Raw genomic sequence first — 21975 nt, 5'->3', positions numbered from 1 at the left:
ATGGTGCGATATGGCAGCTTCGCTCCTGTCAGTCTGCCCCAGGGCAGCTGTGGCTACACCTGTAGCCTCCACCAGTGTGTGAATGTGAGCGTGAATGAATAGTGGAATTGTAAAGCGCTTTGAGGTTCTCGAAAAGCACTATATAAATGCAATCCAAACTGGTTTGATTTCTGACACAATTATTTATAAAACTGAGATGTTTTGAAAGAACAGTATAACTGAATGTCATCAGCATAGAGATGATAAGAAATATTATTGTAACGTCTGATAATTTGGCCTAGAGGGAGTATATGCAGCAAAAAGAGAATCAGACCTAAAACAGATCCTTGAGGTACCCCAGAAGGCAGAACTGATGTTTCAGACAACACATGATTCATACAGACAGTAAAAGATCTCTCAGATAGATACGACATAAACCATTTTAAAACAACACCAGTAATCCTGAACAAGTCCTTCAGCCTATTTATCATGATGCTGTGATCAACAGTATCAAAAGCAGAGGTGAGATCCAAAATAACCAGAACGGTGTCTGCTGCCATCAGAATGTCACTAGACACTTTAAGTAAAGCGGTTTCAGTGGAGTGCAATTTGCAGAAACCAGACTGGAAAATGTCCAGAACGTGAAAGTCACGGAGCAAAAAAGAAAGTAAGTGGGTTGAAACGTCACACAAACCCCAAAAATGGGAAAAACAGGAGATATTGGATCTCAAACAGACAGCAGACTTCTATTTACCACGATCGGTCACTTTCAACTGCTCGTTACTGCAAATATGTAATTGGGCAATCACGTGGGAGCAGTGATTAGTGCCTTTGAGCATGTAGATATGGTCAATATAAGCTGCTGACCCAGCAAAATGAGGAAGAAGGTGATTTCAGTGACTCTGAATGTGGCTTGTTCTTTGTCCCAGACGTGCTGGACAGACGACCAGCATTTGCAGCATTTATAGAGTAGAGTCTGAAAAAGAGAAAACATGAGCAGCAGTTCTCTGGCTGAAAATACCTTGTTGATGTGGCTAGAGGAGAATAGCCAGAGTGCTACAGATGGGCTACAGCTGCTGAAGAACGCTCCTGTCACCTAAGGATAGGAAACTGAGTCTACAATTTCACTGACACTGGACAACAGAAGAGAGACAAAATCTTCTCTGGACATTTTCAAAATTTAGTATAAACAACATGACAACATAGATCCACCCTGTCTTGTATCAGTGGTTCATGCTGGTGGTATTTTCTTGGCAAAGCTTGGGGCCCTTAGTACCAGCTAAACATCATTTTACTGTTATATCATTGCATTAAAAGCTAATCTGAAGTTTTCATAGTTCCACATTACTGAGGTGGCTGTTATTTAATTAGTGGGTTTCATCAGTATCACAAATGCTTCCATAAAATATAATAAAATCATAAAATAGAAATGCGCAAGGACAAGAACACAACACAAGTGCAATACTTGACTACATGCACCAAGTCAGAGTTGATTACTGATCAAGCAACACCACAGAGATAACCTGTAATTAGTTATCGATGCTTTTGGGCTTCCATCTTAATCAACAATGACAAGAAAGTTCATCTGTTAGACAACAACAGGGAGGGAGAAACGATGAGAAACAAAGTTGTGAGACATCTAAAACACATACTACACTGGGTAAGTTAGCAGCTCTTTCATATTCAGCATTAGCGCAGTGTAGAACATGTGAAAAGCATCTGTGAATACGCCCAGTAAATATACAGTAGTACTTTGGGATGAAGCTGAAAGTGAGTGAAGCAGAAGATGCTCCAGTTATGAAGAAAAATCAGTAAAATTGATTTTTTAAAAATGTAGGCAGGAAATGAGCAGCAGAAAGAAGAGGACTGATTCATAAGTACTATGTTTGTTTAGTTCAAATGTGATGTTTACACTGAACTGTCTTTAAATCCTGAACACTGCAGCCACATGTCATCCAGCAGAGAGCGGTTTTATGGGAATTCAGCAGCGCCACATGTGATTACTGTGATTAGGGCCAAACAGCAGATCAGAACATGAATCATGAGCTGTGAAATCAACAACCAAACAAAATCAGTGAAGATGCCTGGATATAAAACAGGAACAGGAACTCAATGAAATTAAAAATAAAATTAACTTTGTCAATGATCCCAGAATTTTCCACTGCTGATTACAGCTTGTAGTTGTGGAGAAAACCTAAGTGTAAAAGAATAACATAGTTATTGCATAGCTAATAATTAGTTTATTAGTATATTATTACCATTATCAAACGTTACTGCCAAGGTCAGGTTGGCACTAATCTTTGTGTTTATGTTGAAAGGAAGTAAAAAGGTGGGTTTTTTGTTCACATGCTGATCGTTTTGACTGTGCGTGTTACTGTGGAGCTGCTCAGACCATTAAACATGAGAGTTAACTGACTGTGTGTGCATTCATGTTAATTAAGGTGAAGAGGTAGTGCTAACTGAGAAAGGGGACTCTCAGTTTAAAGTTGTCACCGGTGAACTGAATCATCAGCGTATGTGTGGTTTCACAGCCAAGCCATCTTATCTGGTATTGGTTTTATGGCCTGAACAACCTTTGATCTTCTCTTTTTTTCCCCTTTCTTTGCCGTCCTTTCCAGACAGGAGTGAATCAGACGTCTATAAGCTGTGCGTTTGGCTCTGTCTGTGGCACGTAGACACGGATGCCTGTTGTTGTGTAAGAACTAAATGAGGTTTTTTTCTCAGCTGTGACTTTGATTTTTCCATCATTATATCCTCTTTATTTCTTACTGACATTTTTGGCAATTTGTCTTTATTTGTCTATCTCCATGCTGGTGGTTTCTCTTAATTTAAATGATGAATTTTGCCAGTCAACATATGAGTTTTCATGTACAGGTAAACCCAAATCTGCATCATGATATTCCAGAGAACAGGATTTGCTTTCTGCCACTTTATTTTACCCAAAAGGAGGATTTTAAATAGTCAAGCTGTGAGTGAAGTACAGACCTCCAGCTGTAATTCAAGGGGTTTTTAAAAAATTAAAAAATTTGACATTAACTGAAGGGATATAGATTGTCCTAAATTTTCAGAGGCTAAAAATTCATCGGACAATTCATTGACCTGGAGTTACAAAGCCAGGCGAGGTCGGTTCTCTTATTATTTCATGACAAGTTAATAAGATAAAAGGGGCATCATTATTCTGGAAAACCTCAACAAACCTGTCAGCGAAATAGCAAAAACTGTAGTAGAGGACAAATCAACACAAAAGAAGGAATGCACTGGCCAGTACAGCTATGCCAAAAGAGTTAAAAGACCACAGAAGACTGCTAAAGTGGACGATTACAGAAATATTACCTCGATTAAGAAAAAACCCTTCAAAACAAGTCTGTCAAATATAAAGCCAAGGGCAGAACTGGGCTGGCAAAGACTCCAATCTGGCTCAACTGGAGAGCTTTAGAAGATGAAGGAAGAATAAATATTGGACTACATTTTTATAAGTTTTATAGCTTTAACTTTACTGATAAAAGTGTCCCATGTGGCCATTGACGCCTTATTCTTTGCTTAAATTAAGATATCTCAAGGATTAATCTTTTTTTTTCTGGGCCGTTTTCCTTTTTGCCAATTGAACTGTATTTCTGCACAAAACAATTTCATGGTACGATTCTCCATTAAATTAAATTTGTGAGTGTAAGACTATCAACAAACTTACAACCAAGCCATGCTCTGCGTGTTTGCTTTAAGCTTTAATTTATGCAGGCCATGACACAGCGCTGACAAGGTTATATGGCCTGCGTCTGTGTCTTTAAAGGTTGTATATTAACATGGTGACATAGAAAGAACAGGTGAGTAGCGCTTAGAGGAAAGTTGAAAGAGGAGCAGACTTTCGCACAGGATTTATTTTTTCTTCAAAGCCTTGGTGGATCAGGCAAAGCTTTAATCAAGGCGATCATAAGTTAAGAGTTTTCCGAGTGTTTTGGTGACTTTACTGAACTGGATTCAGGATCGGTGGATACCATGGACTCTCTTTAACGGCTAAAAAACAGAAGCACTCACCTCGGAGCTGAGAATGGGCTCGGGAAGCTGGTTACTGTGTTTGTTCATCTTTGGAATTCTTGTGGCATCGTGTCCTGGTGTTGGACAATGTGGGAGTGGGATTACAATCAACGTTATACTGTTGGATGATGAGGACTCTCCCTGGAGCCTCCAGTATGTGGAAGGAGAAATACTGAAGGCCATAGAGAAAGATTCAGCCATTAATGCTGCCCAGGGTAATGAAATTAAAAACTAAAACAGAAAACAAACAAACAAACCACATGACAAATCCGCACAAAATCAGACCTTTTGATCTCTCGCAACAGCACTCTCTATATACAGTATGTATATTGGTACACTCATGTTTATAGATATTGATAATTTAACACATATGTCACTGACTATTATTGTTCATTTATATTTACTGCTTTGCATACTGTTCCTATTTTCAGATTTTCATGTTGCTTTTCCCAAAAGTAACAATTTTAAAGCTGTTTTAGGAATTATTCAGGGATTTCACTATTAAAGACTAAAAAAGTATACAAGAAAAGTAAAGCTGCTACTGTTAACAGATATTCTGTAGTTAGTTTCATAAACTAGCAGATTAAAGATCGTTATCCTATTAATTACAAGGAAGCTACCTGCAATGCTTATTAGCTTACTAGCATAAAACGCTTGTTCTACTAAGCTAGGAGCTATCTTATACTAGTTTAGCCTGACTTTTGGTCAACATGACAACATACAGTTTGGTGTTATTTTTGACTCACCCACAGTCTGCAATGATGCCATTATGCAAAAAGTATTGACACCTATTATTTAAGATAATTAAACATAAAAGGTTTTTTTTGGCTAGCAGGAATTTTTTATCTAGCCAAGTTTTTATTAAGTGGCTGTTAGGAAAGCCCTGTAGGGTTTATTTCTAAGCATTATCAATAAAACTTAAACAGAATGTCCCAGTTTATGACACAGGTAATCAAAAGTAGTTGTCTTGTTTGCCAGCTGAAATTTGTTGGTGTTTTATTTTTATTAGCAACTATGATTTTTCAGCTGTAGCTAGCTATTTAAGCTAGAATTCAGGGCCTACTTCCTCCGCACACACACACACACGCACACACACACACACACACACACACACACACACACACATTTTATTTCTCTTTAAAACAAATCTAATATCCACATACACACTGCAGTTCAAAATGGAGAGAAAGTCAAAACTAACATCTGGAACTTTCTTTCTTTCCACACACCCAAGATCCAGCTGTGACTTTTAACCTAACTGCGAATTTCAGTGGGTTTGACACAACCTTATACTGGTACCGAGGCTGCCGGAGCAGTTCATGTGAAGCAGTTGCAGAGCTAAACAACCTGACGGTAAGTAGCTACAGTTTTATATTAAAAAATAGAAAGAATATTAGCATGTTGGATGCACATATACATGAGCTTGTGTAACCCTGAGATCTTGCTTCCACAGGACATTCATTTATGGGTTTATGCACCTTTTAGTTCGCAGACCTGCTCTCCTCATTAATGCCATAGACACCTTTTTTGTGCAAGACCACAAATCAAAATAAGACTATGCCAGTCTCAGTAAATCTCTGTAAAAACTTAACAGAATCACTGCTAAGCCAACGAAAACTATTATTTCACTTCCTTTCTGAACACCCCAGTTTTCCTTCAACTACTGTCAAAGACATGCCTTGCTTGGCCTGCTGGTATTTGCTGTCTACTGCCGAAGTCCCACACGACAGCCAAGCTTGAGTCGACTCCTGCTCCAGTTTGCCCCCATGGCAGGCACGGGACACCTTAAGGCCACAGCCCCTTGCAACTGCCTCAGCTAAGGAGGTTCAGAATATGTGTCACCCCTCACCCTAAAAATCTTTTCTAAGCTTTTCCAGAGGTTGAGCTGAAGATCTCCTGGACTAGGGGCCTCTGCCCGATGCTCCCAGCGTACCTTTACTGTACCACTTGGTAGTTACTTGACAGCTCAACTCTCTACCTAGCCAAGACATCTGGTCCAGATGTGATGATGGGATTACAAAATCAAATATCAGTACCGAGTGCACTTATGAATACCCTTTGCAGGCCATTTCCCAGCCTTCAGCCCTCCAAGTTTAATTGTTATTAGCATGCAACATAAGAATGTGAACAATGAAAACTCCCAGCTGGAGTCCGCAGCTGGGCCATCTTCTTCCCCCCGCTTATGCGTTCGGTGCATAAGCGCAAATGACGGTCAGGACCCGTCCCCCGACTTGAGAGCAATCCTCTTGTCCACTGGGTGAAACCCAAACATACAGGCACATTGAGAGCATCTGACATGGACCCCTCTTGAATGCCTCCTAGGTGAGGTTTTTAATGTCCAACTAGGAGGAGATTTGACATATGGAAGAAATTCTCTCAACTGGCTTTGAGAAGAGCAGGTTGCAGAGTAGCAGTTGGATAGCTAATAGAAGAAGGTCTGGGTGTTTCCACCTCGTGCTTAGGAAAAAAGCATGTATTTTACTTTAGAAATATTTGCAAATTATAGAATTTAATGAGATAAATCTCTGAAAAACACTCCACAGCCATGAACAAGACACAAGTAGAAAAGAGGATGATGTTTGATTCAAATGCACTTGATTAACTTATCATCAGTAAGTGCGAACACCTCTATAAAAGCAGAGGTTTTAACAGTTTGCTGGTCTGGAGCATTCAGGTAATGCCAGGATTAAGACAATGCCAGGAGTAGATGTTCCAGCAAATTCACCCAAAGCCCAGACCGTGCAATGCTCAGAGAAACTGCAAAAAACCCAAGAGCTACAACCAAACACACCTTATTAGCACAATGCCCTCATACTAACTGTCAAACACCGTGGTGGAGGGGTTCTGTTTGGGGCTTGTTTTGCATCCACAGGATCTGGGATCGTTGCAGTCACTGAGTTGACCATGAATTCCTTTTAAGATGTGAGGCCATCTATCCAACAGGTTAAAAATGGTTCATGCAACAATAATCAAAGCACAGCGGCAAATCTACAACATAATTGCTGTGAAATGAAAGGATCAAAGTGCTGCAAAGGCCCAAAGTTCAGCCTGCCTGAAATTCTGTGTGAGCAACGTTCTAAAGAAGATGGGGGCAAAATTGCATAAGAATGATTTTAGAGATAAAATGATGACAAAATCATACAGAAAACTTCAAGGTATTCCTGCTGAAGGCACTTGTACAAGCAGGGCTGGGGTCTCAGTTTAACACAAAGTCTTTCACATGATTCTATAAGGTCCTATATAAATTCCAAGTAATGTCTTATTATGCACCACACCTGAGATTTTGCACAGTTCTATGGCGTATTGAGTTTGTCTGAGTAGTGTAGTAAACAGATGTTTGCTTGTTTGGTTGTTTTTTGCCTTGGTGCATGCTTCAAGTTTGGAGTATGGAGCATGTAAAATGTTCAAGTTACAAGGCTTTTGGATATGTTGCATCATTTGCGATTTTATCTGAGCAGGTGTTGTAATAAAAATATTTTAGACTTTGTTACACCCTGATGACTTTATTATGTTATATAGTAAAATAAACCTGCTGTCCCACAGTGAGAACATTTTTCCACAAACCACTTCTAGTGCAAGGAAAACAGGTCGATTTCCAAGAACCTGGAAGAAAACAAGAGTTTGGGTCTCAGGAGTTTAAAGATCAGGCAAAATTTACATAAAAATCTGTGAATTATTCGCTGTATATGTTTTTATTTTTGCAGGAATCAGGAAATCTGGGATGTGCTGTGCTTGGACCCACGTGCACCTTAGCTACTTTCCCAATAGTTGAGTAAGTTCTGAATTTTTCAAGGACATGATTCTGCCAATAAGCTTGAAAAGGACACTTCAGATTTTCAAACAGGTTTTGCCTGTGTTGCACTATGCTTATCGTTCACCCGTTTATCATAATTAGTCGATACCATTGTCTCCCACTCTTTTTTATTCTCTTCTTCCAGTAAGGAAGCCGGCATGAGTCTCAGTAGACCCATTCTCTCAGCGGGAAGCTTTGGTCGCTCGTGCGACTACACCTTCAACTTGCAGCGACTCCTGCCACCTGCACGCAAGATCGTTGACTTTGTCAACCAGTTCTGGAAAGAAAACAATAAGCTCAAACCTTCATGGAAGGCAGCGTATACTTATAAAACAACGAACCCCACAGAGGAATGCGTTTGGTGAGTAACCCATCTTTAAGGAGAGACTCATCTGTTGTGAGCTATTACAAAATCTAATAAATTATATTTTTAATTATATTCTAGTTACATTTTTAAATGTAATAAAATGTTTTTAATTTAAATTATGCATTATATTCATTTTCATCTTCAGGTATGTAAGTGCAATTGAAGCGACGGGCGATCTTGCCTTAAATATTTCAATAACGTCTCTACGCAGTCCCACAGAACTGCACAGCGTGCTTACATTACGCAACAGGACATCCAACTGTAAGAATTTGATGTATTTTTCTCAAACAAGATTGAAAACCTCTCTGTTTTCACAGCGAGACATAACAATGGCTTCAGTTTGCTGGGACAACACACACAGACAGTTTGGATTCTATTTTCCTAAGAGAGCCCAGGGCCTACAAAGCACATTTAATTCAACTATTGAGTTTGTTAACGCTGTCATCACGAGGGAGACTCGGAATTTTCTGTTTCAGAAGGAGAGCTAGCTCGAGGGCCATAATAGCTTTTCTTTGAACTTCCTGCTGCATATTTTTACGCCACATTATGAAGGGTGAATTAAAAAAACATCAACAGTATCAGGCTATGCTTGATGGCTTTAGGTTTTGGTATTAACTTTGGTTTCAAGGTTGAAGAAGTAATTTAAATGGAAATCAAGTTTGTATTTGAGTCCCAAGGCCAACTAGGCAAAAAAACAGAAGAAAAAAAATAACTGAAAGACTGTTCTGTTACAAATACTTCTCCGCTGCAGTGTTCATCATGTGTGGATCACCAATGGACCTAGTGGAAATTAAAAACGGCTCTAAGGCTGCGGACAGCAGTGATATCGCCTTCATCCTCATTGATCTTTACAGGTTAGTGCTGTTGAATCATTTCACTTCTGTTCCTATTTATTCCACTTGTTTTCTTTTTCTCTAACCCCACAGCAGTGATTCACAATCAGTACTTTCCTAACTGGTGAATGGGTACCTGGAGATTGTAAAGTAGTGACTGACTGATTGAGTGATTTCATGGAGTCAGTTACTGTGTGTCATCATAAGATGAGACTAAGTGTGGGAAGAAGTGAAGAAGCAGACATAGATGAAATAAAAAATTCAATCAGGTCAGCTCGAGCCAACGTAATATTATTTCCATCATCTATGACTGCTCAACCATCCAATGGACACAGTTAAAAAGCCTCAGGAGGGGAGAGGAGCAGCAAAGCAGGGAGGGCATCAGTGGCAGCGGCAACAAACATGACATTAAGTCACCATGAAAACTGAAAGTTGGGATGGAGCTGGGTTGCAAAATGGCTTGCAGAGGTAGCGGTTATGGTCAGGCTAAAGCTCCTTTGGGATCCAATGTACTATTACTTGATGCCCTGACTAAACACTTGATGTTTTTTGTCAAAAGCCGCACACAGCAGAAGTAGTAAGCCTAATTCAATTTCTGGAAGAAAGATTTTGGACAAAACTTGCTAAGCTAAGTGGCTAACTTAGCACAAACTAGGCTAAATCTATTGAGTTTTCAACAGTATTATTATTGAATGATAATATCCATCTTTATACCAATTAAAGTCGGTAAAGCATGGTAAGCAAAGATCTAAGTAAACTGTGTGTATAGAGTAGAAATGAGTAACTAAGCAATCAAATGCAGCTAAATTACTGAATATAATAGAATAATATATAATAACTGAATGAAACTGAAGGAAATTTTTGCACATGTAGAATTTTTCATCAGACCTCTGCTGATTCCTCTACACAGTGATGTATACTACACCAACACATCGTCGCTGCCAGAAATGAAGAACGTGTTGGTGCTCACCATGCCGAACACCCGAAGCTACAGAATCAACCCAGACCTTAAAGACAACAACACGGTGAGCAAACCAGAAATACACAACTTCTCTCTTTGCAGTGCTTCTGTAGCAATACAAAAAAGGTTAGCTCTGATTGGCTGTTTTTGTTCCGCTCACTCTGAATAATCAACTTGTAGAGTTTTAAGGGAAAATAAGGGATTAACAACACAGGACCATGCCAACCAGAAATGGACCTCGGAAGAGTTAATAATAAATGTTCAATGAAATATCATTAAATAACGTCTTCACTGAGTAAAAAATATATAAAATAATTCATCACCTGTGTAGTGAAGGATGCATCTTAGAGCTCCTTCACTCAAATCTAAGGGCTGTACTGAGAAAGTAGTTCCAACCATCTGTCTCTGTCTGTTCCTCTGCAGATGAACGACTACATGGCCGCGTACCATGACGCAGTGCTCTTTATTGGCCAAGTGATGAGAACAATTTCTAAACAAAATCAGTCTCAGCTTCACAGGACGGAATATGTGAATGTAAATTACTTCAGAAACACCAAATTTACTGGTAAGGCAGGTGGAAGATAACAGCGAGGAGGGGGAAGTGCTTGCATACAAGCTGCAAGTATGTGTATTAGCAAATACACAAGAATTTACACAAGTTAGCATTTAATACTTTTTTGGCAGCTGCAGATAGTTGCAGTTAAGCATACTGAGCAAAACAGTAATAAATGCTCAAATTAGCTCGTGAAAAGTGGGAAAACACCATCCACCAAAACACTAATGAGCTGATCTCAGAGCAGACATGGCTACTGTGAGGTCGAACAGATGGAGGCTGTCAACTGCTATCACTTCTTTGTGTTTTCATTGACACAAAGAGTGTTGGTATAACAGCCCGCAGCTGTAAGCAGCCGGTTGTGAGTGCAAGTTTGACTGAGAGACGCATTAAAGGTTTACAGCTGACACACACGGTGAAATGAAGCGAACAGAAGTTTAAAAACGTTTGTGTGATTCTGCTCAGGGATTGCTGGGAATTATACGCTGGACGAGTACGGGGACAGAGACGTGGCTTTCTCAATCATCTACACCACTACTGACAACAAGGTATCTTTTTCTCCCGTTTTCTTTTTTGGCATTTAGCAGTGAATACACGAAGAAAAGATTCAAAATAAAACCTTACTGTGCTGCATCTCTTGCTTCTGGTTTGATGCTAAAATGTGTCTTTTTGTTTTTTTCCTCCCCTCTTGTGTCACACCCAGTACGATATTTTATTCACATTTGACACGGAGCGCAATAAAACCACAGTGGTGGAGGAGGCTCCTAAGTTCATCTGGGGGAAAAGACTTCCCAATAACATGCCAGACAGCGGTACATCGAAAGACACACACACACACACACACACATACACATGTTTAGCTATATCATTGAGTTCAGTGGGCACAACCTCAAAATATGTCTTAACCTTAATATTTTAAAGATTTATGTTAAGAGAACTTCCTTTTTTGTCCTCTAGATAGAAGGCATGTCCACCATAATGATTTAGATCTCCACAACAAGGCCTGATCAGTTTGCATCCACTCAGTCAGGTCGTTTTCAAAGACTTGCACTAATCCAGGTTCCGGTGAATTATATGTAAGGCTTCAGCTGTGGTTTAAGCACCTCTCTGTTTGTGTCCCTGTTTTCATTTAATAAGCATTAATGGTGGGTATGAACAGGAGGAAAAGTTATAGCAACCACAAACTGCTCCACATACATCAACTTTTGCATGTTTTATATGAAGTGGTTTTATGGCTCAGTTCTTCTTTTGTTTCCTGTAGATGACCTCCTCACAGCCCTATCTGAGATAAGCTTAAATATTATGGCACTTGAACGCTCGGCCCATGTTTATCTTTTGTCCTCTGTGTGTCAGAAGCATCGGCTTGGAACTGAAATGGTGCCTCTTTTTTGTCTTTATTACTGCAGGCCCTGTGATTCACAACATCATTGTGACTGTGTTGGCTGTTACTGTGGTCGTAGTGGCCACGATCGCCTTTATTTTCTACAGGTATGCCGTAGCACATGGAACATGAGAATAACGGAGTTATTAAGTGTGTGGCAGATTTTAATTAAATGTTTGGATTCTCTGCAAAAGGTCATGAATTTACATAAATGATTTTGGCCCCATCATATAATGGCATATATAGTAGTACGGTAGATACACTGCTCCAAAAATTGCAGGAAAACTTTGAAAACACGACAGCTTTTAATGAGAAAAAAAACACAGTGGATATTCACATTGATGGGGACTTGGTAATGTGTTAGGAGTGATAAAGTGCCCCAAAATGTAATGGAAATGTAATGATCAACCTACAAAGGGCTGAATTCAAAGACACCCCCAAAAATCAAATTGAAGAAAAGAAGCAGCAGGCTAGGCCACTTTACAACATGCTCCTGATGAGATAATGGATGGTGTCCTGGGGGATCTACTCCCAGATCTGGACCTGGGTGTCACTGAGCTCCTGGACAGTCTGAGGTGCAACCTGACAGCTTCAGATGGGCTGAAACTGAAACCAAAGGTGTCAGGCAAGTGTGGAGGCCAGACATCGGTATCATCGTCCAGAAACTTCCTGCATACTCTCAGCATATAAGGATGGGCATTGCTGTGTATTCAGAGGAAGATTTCATCCTGATACCCGATGCCAGTCAGGGTCTGTAGACATCTCTGCGTCCCTCTATGTATATGCCTCCCCAGTGCATCACTGACCCACCACCAAACCAGTCATGCTGAAGGATGTTACAGACAGCATTGCATTCTCCACGGGTTCTCCAAACCCTTTCACTTCTGTCACATGTGCTCAAATGAACCTGCTCTCATCTGTGCAATGCACAGGGCTCCAGTGGTGGACCTGCCTGTTTTGGTATTCTGTGGAAATGTGAATTAGGCTCCACAGTGCTGGGCAGTGAGCACAGGGCCCACTGGAACACGCTGGGCCCTCAAACCAGCTTCATGAAGTCCGTTCTGATTGTCTGGTCAGAGACATTAACACTAGTGTCCTGCTGGAGCTTTGACAGTTCTCATCTTGCACAAAAAAGTGGGTTAAAGATCTTCTCCAGGCCTGTCCAGAGTAACTGTCTGTGTCCTGAAATCTCCTCTGTGCTCTTGAGACTGTCTCGGGAGACACAGCAAACCTTTTGTAAATGGCACGTATTAATGTGCCAACATGGAGGAGTTGGACTACCTGTGGAGCCTCTGTAGGGTCAAGGTATCACCTCATGCCACCAGGAGTGACACTGACCCCAGAAAAATGCAAAAGTAGTGAAAAAACCATCAGAAAAGATGAAGAGGGAAGAAAATGTCAGCGACCTCCACCTGAAACTGAACTAACCTCCTCTAAACTGACCAGATTAGTGTCCCAGACGTGTAACTGGCTTGATGCTACACTCTGATTAAAAGGTGCTACAATTATCTTTTAGAGCTGTGTATATACGGACTTTCAGGTTACATGAAAAATAATCTGAAAGTCTGTATGTACTATACAGGTTATAGCTCTATTACACTCTCTAAAACATGGACTCATGACATGAAATTTAAATTGAAAGCTGCCTTTTATAAACATAGGAGTCAGATGCTTTTCGTGCAACCAACCTTTACCAATAATCTCCTGATGCAGTTTTTTCTTTCCCGCATAGACAGAACAGAAGAGATCGACTGCTCAGGAAGCGCTGGTCCCACGTGAACTCTGATCTCATCACGCTGATGGAAAATGATGACATCAACGTCATCTCCCTTAATGTAAGTGAAAACACCTCAGTAAACACCTCAGTCAAGTCAGCTTTAAGAATGCTGTGACAGCGACCTTCCTCTAACCCCCGTTAGATTGAAAGTAAGAAGAAAAAGAAGTTCAAGATCCGCTGTGCGCTCTACGATAAGAAGGTAGATGGACAGCATCCTGCAGTGTTTTCCAAATCAGTCAGCATCTAGTGCTTTTGCACTGATGAAAGTGAGTTAGCAGATGTAATCTGGTTGGTGCTTCTGCAATATTTCTTTCAGATTGTGATCTTGAAGGAGCTGAAGAACTTGGATGGGAACTTTGATAAAACCCAGAAAAGGGAGCTCAATGCGGTAAGACGTCTTATCACACTGAAATCCTTTTACTGCCAGCCCTCTTTGTTAATGTTTATCCAAACTCACTAGCACTCCACATGTTTGCCCCCCCTGCAGCTATTGCACATCGACTACTACAACCTCACAAAGTTTTACGGCACAGTCAAGTTAGATCACGGTGTCTTTGGCGTGTTTGAGTATGGCGAGCGAGGCTCGCTCAGGGTACGTGTAGCAAAACTTTCAATTTAAATCCATCTTCAGGTCTCAGTTTAAACACAGCCGTCAAGAAGTGTGAAGAATAAAAGCGTATTAATGCAGAACTGGGGTGTCTTTTTCTTTTTCAAGTATGTGCTGAATGACAAGATTTCATACCCAGAGGAGACCTTCATGGACTGGGAGTTCAAGATCTCTGTCATGTATGACATCGCCAAGGTGAGAGAGAAGTGCTCGACTTTGCCCGTGAGCAGAACAATTATCAAAGTTAAGCATTTGCAAGCATCACATGCGGTGTGTGGCATGATAAGAGACCACACAAGTGGAGATTGACTCGTTACTCGCCGCCCTGAGCGGAAAAACGGTCACGTGTATCTGCCATAAAGCAGCAGCATTCACTAAACACCATAAATCATTACAGAGGACAATGCAATGAATGACAGGATCGGTTTTTGTACTGAGAGCTTGACATAGTTAGTAGCAATCTGTCTTAATACATAACTGAAAAAGGGTTATGAAACTTAGCGTTAGTCAATATTACTCACCATTCATGCAGCGTGACATAAAAGATCCCTGAATAACTGGTAATAAACTTTTGTACCTGATGTAAACTGCAATGGGATCACTTCACCTGTTACCGTATAATAAACTGAACCCAGAACATCATCATCAAAAAGAAAGGAAGGTTCGCTCAATCCTGACACTTATTTCACGTGAGTAATAATCGTTTACTAAAACTTTAGAAGTTCTATCAAAAGCCAAACGGACAAACTGAGTGTAATGTGACTGCCAGGATTACACAGCGCTGTGCAAAAGTCCCCTCATGTCTTCATAGTTTGCTTCCAAGGAGCCAGATTTTGTTGCTTTGTTCAAACGACTCTTAAGCAATAGTTTTGCAGGCTTTCTGAAAATCTTTTAAAGTTTTTATTTAGACATTGGCTGCTTTTTCACTCATTTTTTGTCCAGTAGACTATGCAAGCATAAAAAAAGGGATGAACCAGTGTTGTATCTACACATAACAAACAACTTTGCAAAGAACCCATTTTTAAACTATCTTTAGTCATGTTGTCACTGTGAGCTGAAGGATGGACAAGCATAAAGAAAATGGATTTATAGTTTCAATAAGAAGTACATATAGTGAAGAGGCCTCCTTATCTGTAACAACTGTGATCAAAACAAAGCCATTAAAAGACTGTGCCTCTAAAGTTTGATCAGTTTGATTGATGTCACAGTGCGATAAACAACTTGGCAACTTACCAGAAAGACTCAATATTATCCCACTAGTTAATAATTAAATGATTAAACATTTAAAATGTAACATTTAAGTGTTGGTGGGGTTTTTTGTTCTAAGCTTGTTGTTTGATAAGTCAGACCCTGTGAAGGCACAGTAAGCTTTTATATAAGTATTTTTTTCTGGCTCAAAATTATTAAAAAGGTTTGGTTTAAATGAAGAGCAGGATTACACAGGTCTGCAACCAAAAGGTGCATAGGATCTTTTGACTGCTTCTCATAGATTTTTACTCACTGAAACGAGGAAAAATATTTTAAAAATTCAATTTTGTCAGGTTTTCTTAATTCATGTTTTTAGTTTAATGTAAACTCTTCATGTTTTGCAAAAGCAAACTGTATGTAATGGAGGGAAATGGAGGTCATTTTTGGATTCAGCACCCTAAAAAACATAACATTTACCAAAAATATCCCATGCGACTGAAAAAATAAATTGTTTTTGCAGACCTGTGTTATGGGAGCTGCTGTTGCACTTGCCTCTGCCTGCCAGCAGAGGTCATTAAACACCAGATTACTCACCGCCTCTTTGATTTTCCATAAATCTCATTACTTCCACCAGTGGAAGGTGTAATGTTGCTCTGAATCCTCTGTGCAGGGCATGTCTTACCTCCATGCCAGTGACATTCAGGTTCACGGTCGCCTCAAATCCACCAACTGTGTGGTGGACAACCGCATGGTGGTGAAGATCACAGACTTTGGCTGCAATGCTTTTCTTAGCCCCTTCCAAGGTGACGCCGCAAACAAAAATCCTCCTGAAATATCTTTTTGTTCTCTTCTTTACCTGCTAACGTTTGTCTGTCTCCACATCATCCTGTCAGACTTGTGGACAGCTCCGGAGCATCTGAGGAACGAGGGCACGTCTCAGAAAGGAGACGTCTACAGTTTTGCCATCATTGCGCAAGAGATTGTTCTCAGGAAGAACACCTTCTACACTGAATCCTGCTCCGACCGATCAGGTTTCCAACACTCAAATACAACACGTGACAGTTACAGTCATTTTGTTTGCAAATGATCATCTCTGCACCACCAAGTTCAGAGTGAAAGAAAGAAGACCTGTTTGATCCGGAGCTACACTACAATGCCATCTGCGTCTCTGTGTGTTTCTCAACAGAAAAACTGTCCAGGCTCAAGTCATCCTACTTCAGACCTGATCTTAACTTTGAGACGGCTTCAGAGAAAGAATTAGAGGTTTTTTTTTTTCCATTCATGTGCCAGCTTTATTTTATTTTCAGCATCTGTTTTGTCTGTATTGTATTCAAATTGTTCTTTCCTCCTGTAAGGTGTACACGTTGATAAAAAGCTGCTGGGACGAGGACCCAGAAAAAAGACCTGACTTTAAGAAAGTGGAAATTTATCTGGGGAAAATCATCAGGTAATAATGCTCTCTTTATGTTATTGCTGTTTTCAGCTATCAGTGTGCATGTCCTGGTGTAGCCTTTATAGTTTCTGGGAAACGGATTACAGATTTCTAAATATATCTCCCTCCTCATATCCCTTTTCTTCTCCTCTTCATCACTCCAGTAAAATCCATAATCAGGAAAATGAGAGCTACTTGGATAACATGATCAGACGGCTGCAGATGTATTCCAGAAACCTGGAGTACCTGGTGGAAGAGAGAACGGCTCTCTACAAAGCTGAGAGGGATCGAGCTGACAATCTTAACTTTATGCTGCTGCCTGGGTTTGTTTACACTTAAAGAACAAATGCACATCATTAGACACTTAGAACAATCAGGACATAGATGCTAAATCATTCATGCACTGTTAGAGAATTCGTTTTATTTCTACATTAACAGTGACCAGCACTGAGTTTCAGTGGTTAGCACTGTCACCTTAAAGCAAGAAGGTCACCCCTTGCCTACGTTGGTTTTCTCTACGTTGGCTTGGTTTCTTCTCAGAGTTCAAAGACATCCATGTTAAGTTTATTGGTGATTCTAAATTAGGTGTAAATGTGATTGGCCGTGTATGTACTATGCCTCCAAAAACAAGTCAAAATTTGAAGAAGAAATATGCTAAAAATGCTAAGTGGCTGTAAAAGTTCAGCTAAGCATAAATTGTTGGATTGAATATTTTTAATGGGTAGTATACATTTATAGCTATATAATTTTTAAAAGTGAATATAAATTTGAGTTTAAACAGCATAAACTATTGGATTAAATAGTTGAAATAGATAAGTTAGTAGTTACAGTATATAGTTTAAAAAGCTAGCATAAATTAATGACAATAAATGATTAGAAAGGTTACTTTAAATTGTTTGACTGAATTGTTAAAATAAGTTTTGTAAACTGACGGTTAAAGCGTTTTAAAAGTTAGCATAAACTACTGGATTAAATATTTTAAATAGGTAAATTAGTGGTTAAATAATGTTTTCAGAGTCTCCTGCATGGGGTGGGAGATGACAGCTTAGCCACCATTGTCCTGTCACTCACCACCTCCACTGGGTCCATCCTAACACAGAGCTGGCCCTGCGGATCAGCCTGTTCAGTCTCTTCCTGTCCCCAGCAGAGATGCTGCCACCCCAGCAGACCACACTGTAAAAGATGGCTGAAGCCACCACAGAGTCATAGAAGGTCTTCAGGAGTGGGCCCTCCACTCCAGAAGACCTGAGACTCCGCAGCAGGTACAGCCTGCTCTGCCCTTTCCTGTAGAGGGCGTCTGAATTATGAGTCCAGTCCAGTTTATTGTTCAGATAAACACCAAGGTACCTGAAGCTGTCAACATTGCATTTTATTCTGTTGTATATAGTATTTTATTCTATTCTATTGTGTACAGTATCTTATTCTTATTATCTTATCCTATTCCAGTGTTTTTTCTTAATTTTTGCTTCTGTAACTTTGCACTGTCCACTTTCTGCTGTAAAAAACAAACAAACAGTGGGACTAATGGAGGTTATCTTATCTGATCTTATGTTAAAAAATTAGCATTAATGAATGGCTATAAATGGTTAAAAAGTTACCATACATTGTTGAATAAAATTGTTAAATGAATAGTTAATACAAACTGACTAATAAAAGGCCTAGTCTAATAGTAACCCTATTAATTAAAAGCTATATAGTTTTTAAAAAGCTAACACAAATTAATGGTTAAATAGTTACTAAATTAGCATACATTTGTCTCTTTAAATGGTTAGAAATGTTACCTTAATTATGAGTAAATAATTGAAATAATTAGTGTTAATTAATGATCAAAACGTTAGTGTAAATTAACAGTTAAATGGTTGTAACAAGTAGCATTATTGAACTGTTTAAAAAGGATAGTTATTTAAAAATAAACGATACATGGATGAAATGGATGAATGAACTGTTGGGGAAACTTGGGGGGGGGGGCCTTTGGTTTAACCAACTCAAAATCAGAATGAAATCTCAATGGAAAAAATGTCTTTTCTTTATTATGTTTCTCTCTGTGGTTAAAAGCCCGGTGGTTAAAAGCCTGAAGGAGACCGGGGCTGTGGAGCCAGAGCTGTACGATGAAGTTACAATATATTTCAGTGACATAGTTGGCTTCACCACTCTGTGCCAGTACAGCACGCCGATGGAAGTTGTGGACATGCTAAACGACATCTACAAGGGGTTTGACAGCATCGTCGACCACCACGATGTGTACAAGGTATTGGCAGGGATGAAACCGAAGACATTCAGGCACCCGGCAATGAGCACGAACATCATGGTTTCCTTTACTATCCTCAGGTGGAGACAATAGGGGATGCCTACATGGTTGCTTCTGGTCTTCCAAAGAGAAACGGGAACAGGCATGCAGTGGATATTTGCCGCATGGCGCTGGACATCTTGGCATTCATGGGCACCTTCCAGCTCCGGCATCTTCCCGGTATTCCTGTGTGGATACGAATCGGTGTACACTCAGGTCTCTTCTTCTTTGTTTTTCATTTTTTAAACTAGTCATTTTGGCAAATCAATTCACCTCCTGCTGATCTTTACACTAATTCTTCTGTCTCCTGGTTGTTTGTGGGTTCAGGTCCCTGTGCGGCGGGCATCGTGGGAATAAAGATGCCCAGATATTGTTTATTCGGAGACACGGTCAACACAGCATCTCGTATGGAATCTACAGGACACCGTGAGTGGACACATGTAATGAACAAACTGATTTACACTGACATTTTCTCCAGCCGCTTCCTTTGTTCTCGTTATTTTACATGAATGACTTCCCGTACATTAGTCTAGCGCAATTATAGAAGCCAGCAGTCAGCCTAATTAAATAAAGTGACCACAGCCAAGCTCTGTTGTCCTTCTTTTTATCTCACAGCCCTGCGGATCCATGTCAGTCAGCCTACCATAGATATCCTGGAGAGAACAAACTGCAAGTTTGAGTATGAGATGAGAGGGGAAACATACCTGAAGGTAAAGGTTGGTCTCTACATTCAATGTAGCAGCATGTCAGCCAAATTAAATTGAGATACAGTGACAAAAACCTTCACTGCGACACTGATGCCAGTGACTGTGATGAATATGTGGGGTTTTTTTAGGGTAAAGGCACAGAAACAACTTACTGGTTGACAGGTGAAACTGGTGAAGACTACGATCTTCCTACTCCACCCACAACGTGAGCAAAAAGGAGATAAAATCCTTTCACATGCAGCTCCGCATCTGAGATTCACTCTTTCAACACGGTGCTTTCTCTTCCAGTGAAAACGTCCAGCGGCTCCAGCAGGACCTCGCCCACATGACCTTGACGTGTTTGGAGCGTCGCTCGCGAGGTTCCGTGCGAAGGAAGAAGCTGCTACCAAGTCAGAGCAAGGAGGACACCAGCGACCAGGGGTCAGAGGTCGAGTCTGAGAGCAGCCTTCCCGAGTACCTGCATCTAGCCACTGTGGATAACACACTCAGTACCTTCCTGTAGAGCATGCTGTAACTATTTGCCTGTTATTGCATATAGAGCAGGAAATCAAGCATAGAAAAATGAGGAATTAAAAGTCCTCAAATATTCACGCATTATTTCCTGCCATCATTTTGGGTGGTTGGAAACGGCGGGTGGAAACTTTGTACTATGTAATTGATGTAATGCTTTACCCACTCAAGTGTCATAGCTGAAAGCCAAAACCTTAGATTTGTTCAGTGCAGATTTTTTTCTATAACCAGTTGGGGGATTTTGTTATCCTCCGTCAAAAGAAAAACGGTCAAAAAGGGCATTTTAGGCCAACTTTGAAGGTCTGGTACTCTGCTAAAACAAGATTTAGCATATTTAAGGATTCATTTTTATCCAAATTTTGATTCCAGGCTCAGCTTCTAGCTCTTTTTCCTTTTATGCCAAAATTATTTTTTGCTACATCTGTATTTTTACACCTGTGAATGTGTAATAATACGGTTCGGAAATTGATCTACATACATCTATAAAATAGTGTGGAAACCCAAACTGAAGTTATGAGGGGTCAAAGACACTTGGAAAAATAAAGAATAAATAAATAAATAAATGCACAAAATTTCAGCACCAGTTATATCGCAAAAAACAAACAAACCCAAACACAGCTGATGCTCATGTGGTCAGGTGGCAGCGCTTTTGGATTTGATTCACTTACTATGGGATGAGCCAGCCGCAGCACCCTCGCATGCCAGTGCAGATGCTGCTAATGGCCTGTTCAACTAACAAAACACAGGAACACGATAAGAACAGAAGAGGCCGTTTTGCACAGACAGAAATGCAGGTTCACCCTTTTTGTGCATTGTACAGTTTGGAAAAGGTTTTAGAACTACAGTAATACATTTGTATTTGTAATATATCCTGTTGTTTTTGTCATTAATGTTCATTGATTGTTTCTGCTGCTTAGCTTAAAACTGGGTTATTCTATTTATGTACAGCGCTTAATGTGTATTTATTTCCACATTTGTCAGCCAGTAAGTAAATTATAGGTCTCATAAATATCTATAGACAATGCTTATAAAAGTCACAACTCAGCACCATCTGCATTTATTACTTTAACCAAATGACGGCCAGTTTTTGACTCCGTATACATCTCATGTCATGCAGAGGAGGCTGTATTGAGGAAGCTCAGGGAGGAAGATGCTGCACTGCAGGCCCTTGAAAAAGTGCCTTTGTTATTGTATAGAGCAGCGGTCCCCAACCTTTTTTGCGCCACGGACCGGTTTAATGTCTGACAGTATTTTCTCGGACCGGCCTTTAAGGTGTTGCAGATAAATACAACAAAATAAAATGATACGACCAAGACAAAAACTGGTATTTTGTAAACACAATAATGAAAGCGAAGTCACTGTGTAATTGTGTAACTTTATTAGCAGCGTCCTCCTGAAATGCGCCGCAACAGAGTAACATCAGTCGTGTCCAAATTCATGGGCTGCATCCTCCTGAGGACCCGGCCTTCGCGGTCTACGTAGGCCGGGTCCTCAGGAGGTCGGGTAGGCCGGAAGTAAACTGCTGTGAAATTGGACGGTCTAGCCTTCTGATTAGCGTCACTGCTGTG

General features: G+C 40.2%; 1 protein-coding gene across 2 annotated transcripts; it reads left to right on the top strand.

Moving 5' to 3' along the window:
• The first annotated feature begins 3833 nt into the window (after positions 1-3833).
• gucy2cb (guanylate cyclase 2Cb) lies at positions 3834-21843 on the top strand. Of its 2 annotated transcripts, XM_085465608.1 has the most exons (27): positions 3834-4226; positions 5246-5364; positions 7716-7783; positions 7950-8165; positions 8317-8432; positions 8923-9025; positions 9915-10029; positions 10389-10530; positions 10984-11066; positions 11222-11330; positions 11925-12006; positions 13632-13734; positions 13819-13875; positions 13993-14064; positions 14164-14268; positions 14392-14478; positions 16142-16274; positions 16365-16502; positions 16658-16734; positions 16827-16918; positions 17068-17226; positions 18959-19151; positions 19232-19406; positions 19518-19616; positions 19806-19900; positions 20026-20102; positions 20186-21843. In XM_085465608.1, the coding sequence occupies exons 1-27, from the start codon at positions 4025-4027 to the stop codon at positions 20397-20399; spliced, it is 3231 nt and encodes a 1076-aa protein (XP_085321734.1). In that variant the 5' UTR covers positions 3834-4024; the 3' UTR covers positions 20400-21843. The 2 variants fall into 2 exon arrangements, with proteins under 2 accessions (XP_085321734.1, XP_085321733.1); XM_085465607.1 differs by having other exon boundaries at positions 16142-16502.
• Positions 21844-21975: the final 132 nt, after the last annotated feature.

This window comes from Copadichromis virginalis, linkage group LG8 (genome assembly GCF_057382275.1).
Source record: "Copadichromis virginalis isolate Kocher_CV1m ecotype Utaka linkage group LG8, C_Virginalis_male_GT1.1, whole genome shotgun sequence".
Classification (NCBI taxonomy): Eukaryota; Metazoa; Chordata; class Actinopteri; order Cichliformes; family Cichlidae; genus Copadichromis; species Copadichromis virginalis.
Note: the sequence above shows the minus strand (reverse complement) of the source record. Positions and strands in the feature narration are given on the sequence as shown.